This window comes from Anneissia japonica, unplaced genomic scaffold (genome assembly GCF_011630105.1).
Source record: "Anneissia japonica isolate Jap-2015-1 unplaced genomic scaffold, ASM1163010v1 scaffold1785_len1016330_cov206, whole genome shotgun sequence".
Classification (NCBI taxonomy): Eukaryota; Metazoa; Echinodermata; class Crinoidea; order Comatulida; family Comatulidae; genus Anneissia; species Anneissia japonica.
The window spans coordinates 474,036-483,311 of record NW_022694363.1 but is presented as its reverse complement, the minus strand read 5'-3'; the positions used below and the strand labels follow the sequence as shown (position 1 = coordinate 483,311).

At 35.2% G+C, this 9,276-nt stretch overlaps 2 protein-coding genes across 2 annotated transcripts in view; both read right to left on the bottom strand.

Moving 5' to 3' along the window:
- LOC117101006 (sodium-coupled monocarboxylate transporter 1-like) overlaps positions 1-2,704 on the bottom strand; it is a 13,101-nt gene extending 10,397 nt beyond the window's left edge. The window contains exons 1-3 of the mRNA XM_033240854.1: positions 2,107-2,704; positions 550-615; positions 87-138 (exon numbers count right to left, since the gene is read on the bottom strand). Coding sequence (XP_033096745.1) covers positions 87-138; positions 550-615; positions 2,107-2,451 — 463 coding nt within the window. The 5' untranslated portion in view covers positions 2,452-2,704. The remainder of the gene's footprint in view (positions 1-86; positions 139-549; positions 616-2,106) is intronic.
- Positions 2,705-3,478: 774 nt separating this feature from the next.
- Positions 3,479-9,276, bottom strand: part of LOC117101005 (ankyrin repeat and SAM domain-containing protein 3-like) — a 14,711-nt gene continuing 8,913 nt past the window's right edge. The window contains exons 8-12 of the mRNA XM_033240853.1: positions 8,706-8,843; positions 7,767-8,256; positions 7,343-7,484; positions 5,652-5,824; positions 3,479-5,124 (exon numbers count right to left, since the gene is read on the bottom strand). Coding sequence (XP_033096744.1) covers positions 4,788-5,124; positions 5,652-5,824; positions 7,343-7,484; positions 7,767-8,256; positions 8,706-8,843 — 1,280 coding nt within the window. The 3' untranslated portion in view covers positions 3,479-4,787. The remainder of the gene's footprint in view (positions 5,125-5,651; positions 5,825-7,342; positions 7,485-7,766; positions 8,257-8,705; positions 8,844-9,276) is intronic.

Sequence of the window (9,276 nt, the reverse complement as noted above, 5' to 3'; positions counted from 1 at the left end):
TGCCTATCTGTGTGTGTGTATTAATTGTTTATGATTTTGTATTTGTGAATGGACCTTACAAGGACACACGTTTATATAATACTTACCTTGATTAAGCGCCAAAGCAGGGGCATAAATGACAATCCCTAAATACAGGAGCTACAATAAAAATCAGCAATTTCAATAATATGTAAAATAAAATCAGACATGTAAAGCTTTTCAGTAAAGCTGATGAAGGCCAGAGGACTGGCCGAAGATTTCTTTCGAAAATAAAGTGTTCAATAGTCTATACATGCTTTGTTGTCCAAATTTTTGTTTCAACGACTAATATATAATTTGAAGAACACACGTGGATTTACAATGATATATACACGTTAACACTGTTGAATAAATATAATATAAATCATCAAAGGTACATATACAGTGTTTAAATAAGGACATAATGGAACATCGTAGGCTACCCTGTAGCTTTCCAATTCGTCAGGTAACGTCTCAAAATTCTGTATTTTTATATGGACAAATAAAATTTCTTGAATTTAGAAAGAATGTTGTGCTTTTTTTTTGGCTTACCATTTGGGCGAAGAAAGTGAACGTACCACAAAGCCTAACAGCTCGATTGAAGCGTTTTTCAAGGTACTGTAGAGAAAATGGAGTTTGAAAACATTCATAAAATCAAATAATAATTACAAAGCTCTTAACTGCTCTTGAACACTTGTAGATAAATAAAGTCACTCTGAAGTTTGACGAATCTTACCGGTTTTTTGAGGTTTTATGCCAGTGAATTGTAAATTTGTAAATTGAGTAAGAATATAGATCAATCGGCATTTCGTATGTTATTCTTTAGCTACATAACCTTTGTTATAAGGCCTATCATATGCCTACGTACTGGTGTAGAGGTTGCATTTCCCACCTTTAACAACACATAAAGAAGAAACTAATACGTTGAAGGACTATACTCAACACGAACATAGCATCATTTTTGCTCCTCCATTGGAGCACTGTTTCTCTTATTTACATTCGTATAATATTATATATTGTATATAATAGGCATATTGAAAACTAGTTGAGGTTATATAATTTTAGGCATAAATATATTTATATGTACGTTTATTTACACTATATATACATTTATAAGTCCACATCATTTACTATCATTTAGCCTATTTCTTTTTTCTTTTTTTTTATTAATTATAGTTTGTTTTGATATAGGCCTAATGATTATTCATATTCAGAAATAAGAATGATCAGCTAAGCGAGACAGAAAAGCCTCTTGAAAAGTGGTTCTCATATAAATGTAATATTCTTCTGTCCCCTCGTGGTTTAATGAAAACATAGTGTACGGTTGGGATAGGAAAATAACATTGGGAGTTACAGTGTTGACTCAACAAGTATGTCAAATTCAGCAGATCTGGTAGAATGGTGAACCATAGAAACCAATTATCATGATGTATGACATTTTGACGTAATAATATCTGCATCCGAATCTGAATCTGATGTCTCAATTGACTTATAGGCTAACACAGAATCATAGTTGAATCCAAAAAACAGATTTGACAATGACACCACCCATCTAAATTATCGTTTTTGCTTACTAATGTCAACACCTTTATCTATGGTATATTGTACTTTACGTTGAGCGAGAGGAACGAACTGTACGATAGGCCTATAGTATTTATTTTGGCTAACATGAACCGCAGTGAATACTAGAGAATACCATCAGGTTAAGTGCCGTTTCCTTAATTCGATAGCAATCGCTGTTTGTTTATAACTAACAAATGTACGCAGTATTATGAAGAAATATGCTTATATAGATGGCATTTTCTATTTCAACGATCGGCGTTTACATCTATAGAATATACTTATTTTGCATATAGCTTACATTACCAACATCCTTTATGAAAGCGTTTTTACTTAACCAGGGAGTTGTTATACAACTCCCTGACTTAACCAAGATATATTCCAAGATATATAACCAAGATATATTCTATTGGATTTGAAAACCATCCCTACAGTATACACAAACAATAAGTTTTATTTAAGCGTGTTCCAACGATAAGCTTTCCATTTATATCTAACATGAACCCGAAATGGTAGCAAATGTTGCTTCTGTCGGTTTAATTACCTTACCTCATATGCACTTGTAAGTTGAAGTTTGTAGAAAATTGGTAGAAACAAGTGAGCAGCACCAAGACAGACGAATAAATACGTAAGACCAAACCACCAGAACATGGTCCCATAATTGTAGATTTCCGCAGGGGTACCAAGAACTGTAATAGCGGACATAAAACTGGCTAAAAGTGACAGACCAACAGGGAAGGCACTCATCTGTCGATCTGCCATCAGATACTCATTCGATGTCGATTGTCGTCCTCCACATAATGCATGGTAAACACCAATTCCAGCGGACACACATAACATCAGAGAAAACACTACATAATCCCAGGCGCTAAACTCATTTGTGTGCTTCGTCATTATGAAATCGTAACTAAATGAGAACTTGATTGAATAGAGAATACACTAGAAAAAAAGATGATATTCTGAACGTATGAGACGATGCATACAAAACTTAGCCTTATACAAGTCACCTCAAAGTACAATATACTCCTGAACTGCACAGAGGAAACTGTGTTTATGTTTTATGGGTGGTTGTATACTTTAGAAGTTTTATAACTATTGAACTCTTTGTGCTTAGTTCATATAGCGACCCTTGTTCATAGATCAGACAATACTATCAACATTGACGTAGTCACGAGTAAAGTGTTCTATGATTGTACTGTAAAAGTACTGTACCCAGTTCGTGACAACATACCTATAGTAAACAGGTTAGACCAAAGAGTATAAATAGACATACCACCAGGGAACATAGTCGAGCCGGTGCCAAGACAAATGGTCATAAAAATGTTCTCTGATTATTCTCGAAGATAAAATTAATAAAGTTATAAAAATGATTTTGATGAAGTAATTATCATAATAGGGTTTGTTTAGTGGTGTTACAGATATGTGCGTATGTATGTCCGCCAATGCCTCCAAATGAAATTCTATACCTCTTTGGTTACAGATATATAAAATTCGGGGGTGGACATTTCCTAACATTCGATTTTACGATTCTTCATGTTATACTACTTTTGGAGTCTTCGGGGTCGGCTTACCCACTTTAACATAAAAAAAACAGGAAAACACTCGTAAAGTAAATTCACGTTTAGAAAGTATAATACATACTGTATGAAATACACGCCATCGTTTTGGGATTCAATATTTCGACATTAATTACGTCATCATCATCATTCCTGGAGTATGTATTATACTTTCTTATCTGCGATTAATCAGTGGACCTTTCGGTTTCTATTTACCTTTGATTTCAAAATTAACTGGGATGAGGTGCCCACTGTTGTTCTGGGCTCTTGGGCCTACTCGGGCCATGGTTTTCCTGCAAATCGTAATATAAACGATATGGTGATGAGACGTAGGTAAAACGCTACAAACATACATACATCAGGCCTATATGTAATTTGATGCATATTTATTCATAAATATTTGTACAACAGTGTGACGCAACTTGCAACCTATTCAACTGTAAGACAATGACTCGTCATACATGCAACAAAGTTCACAACAGCAGCATTAGCATATACACTATTATTGTACCTTGGTTCAATTGCTCACGAATGCAAGCGCTGAAAATTGCAGACACTTAAATATTTCTGATGAAGACAACGTATGAATGCAGTACACATTCCGGATACTGGCCCTTTCTGGAGTGCCAATCAAACTTAACAACTGACCAATCAGAACACAGCCAGGAATACGCGCGTCTCACGAACACGCGTGTTTGCATATATTTTTACACCGGTGTTTTGTGGGACCTAGAAACAACATCCAAGGGGTAGGCCAGAAAGGTCCATTAAAACAACAGGTGAAAATCACATGTGGTATTCACAGCATCGTTCACATTTTAAAATGTACGCAGTAATCCATGTCAACACAAAATATGACAATAAGTTATATTAAACTGGGCATTACATAACCTTACACTGCATACTAACATCATTTTAATAGATCACTTAACAGAGGTAAATTCATCACATGACAGTAATATGTCACTTGAAAGAGACATTATGTTACCCCTCACAGTGAGTATATCACAAAGATTATACATCACTGGGTCAATTAAAGGACACGTTAAATTACCAGTGCAGACAGATAAAAGTACTTGAAAGAACATTACATTATTTGACCCAGAGCAGCATGTCATTAACGACGACATATCACCGGGTCGGTGATACATTACGTAACCTGTTATAGTGCAGTACATCACCAAGGACAACAAGTCACCTGACCCTTCAATAACTGACCAAGTACATAGTGCATCACAAAGTACATTAAATCATCTTATCTGTATGTCAATAAACCCAAGACACTATGTCATTGCATATAAGAACTGACCAAGTACAGCATAGTGCATCACAAAGTACATTAAAATTAAATTATCTGACCAGTATGCCAATAAACCCATGATATTACGTCATTGCATACTGTATAACTTTACATACAACTTTCATTTAGATGTTCCTGTATCACTCTCGTTCCTGACACAATCCAACCTTTTCCACATAAATATTTGTCTCTATTAAAAATGGAATGGTTAGAATAAATAGGTAAATAAAATTATGTGATATTTTATGAACAATTATAAATGGGAATTATATAAAAAAGAATATCTATTTTAGTAATACAACAGCTTAGGCTTTACATACTGCAATGCATCTTGACTTAACATAGATTGATAGAAAAGTCTTTCTAGCTGTCCTTCAAGGTAATGAATTGCCACTGGAGTTGGGAGAAAATACAAGTTGATGCCCATCACTTAACTTATCCATATTATTAGTTGCCATAGCAACTGATCTCCCCATTTGATACATATAATGATTGAGATTTGTTATAAGGTTTTCAAGAGTAACCTCTGACAAGTCTTGCTCTGAAGGAATGTTTGTAGGTAATGCAAACTGAGCTTCTCTTTTTTGATTTCTGTTCTCATTTTCTTCTGTTGAATTGATTGCACTGGTGTTGGTCCTAACCCCTGACCCTGATGAGGCATGTTCTGTGTTGTTGCTTTGGAAACGTTTCAAGAGTTCTGTCTGGTAAGTCCTGTAACACAATATAGAAATCATGTTACCATATTAAATAATAATATATGGAAGACAAAACAAGGAGTGATACACTTAACAAGACAGAAGAAAATAAAATTACAGTTGTAGGAACACTGTTTTTCTGTATAAGAATAGAAACTCTACTTTAGCAAAGAGTATTAATTGAACAAGAAACATAGACCCGTTTGTAATTACGTTACTCTCCTAGTTACAATGGAAGTCGCCATCATTGTTATGTAGTGCATCCACGCTGTATGAGTTCACATGAAATACGTCCGCTTCGGTGGTATGATGATAAAGAAAAATAAAGAAATCTACCACCCTCTACGAATGTATTTTATCATGTGGAAAACTGAAATACAAATAAACAAGCCATGCGCGGTGAATTACTGGGTAATTTATTGGTAGCGGGCACCCTACACTGGCTGCGTATGGCGTATCGTTTGTTTACGCTCTCAAGAGCGTAGTCGGCTCTCTTGTTCTATTTTATAGTCTTTGACCTTAGGTACTGCTTATGTAGCTTACCTTATGTGGTCATAGCACAATCTAATATTATGGCTCATTTTACAAGTTTCCACAATCAAGTCCTGAACATATTGCCACGTTTTGCGATCCTCCATCAGACAGCTTTCAGCAACGCTACGTAACTCACGCTCCTCTTGCACTTGAGCATCTAACTTACTGTTTGCTAAACTTAACTGAAATGTGCAAAAATATATTGAAAATAAATTGAGGTAGAATATGGTCTTCAAGCAAATCATAAGTAGATTACTGTAATAACACAAATTAAGAATACTTCCACCCATAATAGGCTCTTATCATGTAATCATACCAACACTACAGATGACAGGACAACATATCTACTGCCACTTTAAGGCTAAAACAAAACCATAAAAATGCTAAAAGCTATGAAAGCAAACAATAACAACATTGAAGAGTATTGTTACTTAGTGTTTAATAACATATGGGCTTTAAGGGTGTGCCACGCATATTAACAACTTTTAATGTTTTTTAATTGATGACTGAAGCCACTCTAATCCTATTACTCATAAAGAGATATAGTTTACAGCATACAGCCAAGTAGAATTGGTGTGTATATTTGCAGTTGAATGTGATAAAAAAAAAAACCTACCATGCAAAAGTAAATAACAAGGCTCATAAATGTATAGGTAAATCTATAAATGTTGGACATTCTGTATCTTGATGGGAGACTTCACAGATCATAAGAAGAAGCACTTGGGTTATCTCATTTAAATTGAGTGCTCAGAGTTGTAATACAAATATTATGTGTTTAGAAATTGGTGGTTTGAATGGGTAAAAGCATCATAAAAGTTTGCATCCAAAACTCTATCTGATATTATCTCAGTCTGAAGTGTCCTACATGGCAAATATTTCATTTTACTTTACCTAGACATTATAATCAATAAAAACGCCTAAGTAAGTAGAACATTATCTGTCTTACAATGTACAGTATCTCCATACTATATACATTCAGAGGTTTTAGAGGTATGTTACAGTAATAATGGAGGGTATGAGGAAGTGTATGTATGGAGATACTGTAATACAGGACCTAGGAGTTGTATACATAAAGGTAGAGTATAAAAATAACCTGGAAGCATGCATAAAGGCAAAATAGTAAACAGGTATCATAGCAACAGTGTATGAAATAAAAGGGTACCATATAGCAACAGTGTATGAAATAAAAGGGTATCATAGCAACAGTGCATGAAATCAAAGGGTATCATAGCAACAGTTTATGAAATCAAAGGGTATCATAGTAACAGTGTATGAAATATAAGGGTATCCAGACCTGTAGCCGGGGGGAGGGGGTTTCCATAGTTCGGGCAAACTCCCCATTTCTAGCAAAACCCCCCCTATTTTCTAGCAAACCCCCTCCCCTTTGGATTTCCCAAATGAGTATTCAAACACAACAATGCACTGCAGACCCACCCAGACAGCGGCGGATGTTTCGCTGCAGACTTTTTTCAAACGTAACTGCTTTTATAGTATATAATACCAATTAAATACAGTATATTATACCCATACATCACAAAAATCCTCTGGCTTCGGGGGTTTCGCCCCTGGACCACATGCCCAGAGAACCCCATCCCCCTTGGAAGAACTTGGCTACAGGCATGGTATCATAGCAATAGTGTATAAAATCAAAGGGTGTCATAGCCACAGATTGTAACTAGCATGCAGTATCGACTCCTTACCTGTTGGTATTTTTGAGCCATCTCTTGCATAATTGATTCGACCCTGTCAGCATATGTCTGCTCAAGACTGTCATTGAAGGGACGTACTTTACTGTGTTTCCTAGCTATTGCATTTGTCATTTTCTTACGTGGTCCTAATAACCTATGAAAAAAAGGAATCATTAAAAATCACACATCAAGGTATAAAAAATTTGACAAAATATGCCCATATTTGGGTGTAATATGACATCATCATTACACAATCAGAGCTTAAAGTTCTGTCCAGATTATCAAATTTTCTTTGACAAAAAACTGTTGTTTGCCCATATATAGTCATGATGAGCCTATACATGGTCATGATGTGATGTCATCATGACCATATTTAGGCATAGCACATGTTTTTATCAAATAAAATTTGATAGTCTGGACAGGGTTTTAGACTTACTTGATGCCAATTTCCTTGAGATCGGTATCATTAAGTGTCAAGAAAACTCTGAGGTCAACGTCTTGCTCTTCAAATAATGAGTGGTATTTACTCAGATTAAGACTCTCCAGCAACGTTGCAAGGTTTGTGTAAGGATACGGCTCTTCCACGTCATCCTTAAAAATGTTCACAACTTTCTCTGGAGGAATGTGGCCATAAAGTGGAGGGAGATGATGGGATGCTTGATTCACATTTTGATTAAACCACTTCTCCACACTTTCATTTTTTGCAACTTGTTTTGAATTTCCATCAGTTGTGTGTTTATGAGGCTTATGTGCATCTGGTTTTGATAATTTATCGTCCTCATCATTACTAGAGAGGCTGTTTTCACGACTGATACCCACTGACCCTGCTAGGCCTCCATTGCTTCCACTCAAACTAGATGAGTTGGATCTTTTAATAGTGAGATCACCGTCAGCTCCTTGCTCATATTGCTCAAACCATGATGATCCTATAAGATACCAAAATTTAAGACATTCATTTTATTCATTATATAGTATTAGTGATCTTATCACAGCCATAAAAAAAAAATCCATAAGAAAGACAACCTGGTCAAAAGGAAGATACACTTGGAGCACGGTTGCCAGCAATAGCAATATGGATTAACAGGTGTTCACTTCAACTTCTATTTCTTGTTAAATTGGTAAATTGGAGCAGTTTCTTCATAGGCTTGAATTCAGAAATTAGGTATAGCAGATGTAAGTATGTACTCAATTCTTCCATTTGGAGAAGTAAACTAAAGGCCTGTCCACACTAACACATTTGACAAAAACATGTGACATGCCTAAATATGGACACGATGACATCACATTATGACCAAATATAGGCACAACATGACTATATAAGGGCATACAGTAGTTTTTTGTCAATGAAAATTTGATAGTATGGATAAAGCATTACCTTTTTCATTGCCATCACATACAGCAATATCATGCTCCATGGGATTGATAGGTGAAATAACCTCACGGTTAGACACAGGGTCAGTAATGAACGGAAGATTGTCCTCAAATGTAACGTAGCCACTAGGAATCATTGAATCTAGAAAAACAATGAAAGTTGCTAATATATAATAATTATGTATTGAGTGGTGCTTATAGGATTCAGGGCAAAGGAATGCTTGCTAGGTTGGTTAAGAAACAAACTAAAGAACATCATCTTCATTGCTATTTCTTTTTAATTGTAAATTTATATAAATGATTAATACAGCTGTAAGAGAAGTTTATTCAATAACTATCAAATCAGATATTAGTTATGTATGTAGAAAGCCTTGTTTGACTATGTTGTTAACAATTGTGAATAAGGTCGGGTGAGCATACTTCATGAATACTTTTCAGATTTGCTTCACCGCAAGTCGATGATTGTTCCATTGGTGTCAACATTTTTAACATTTCAATAACCATAACAAGCTTGATAGTAATTGTTATTGTCGTGATGGAATAATAGACAATAACTGAATTTGCGTCAGGAGAAA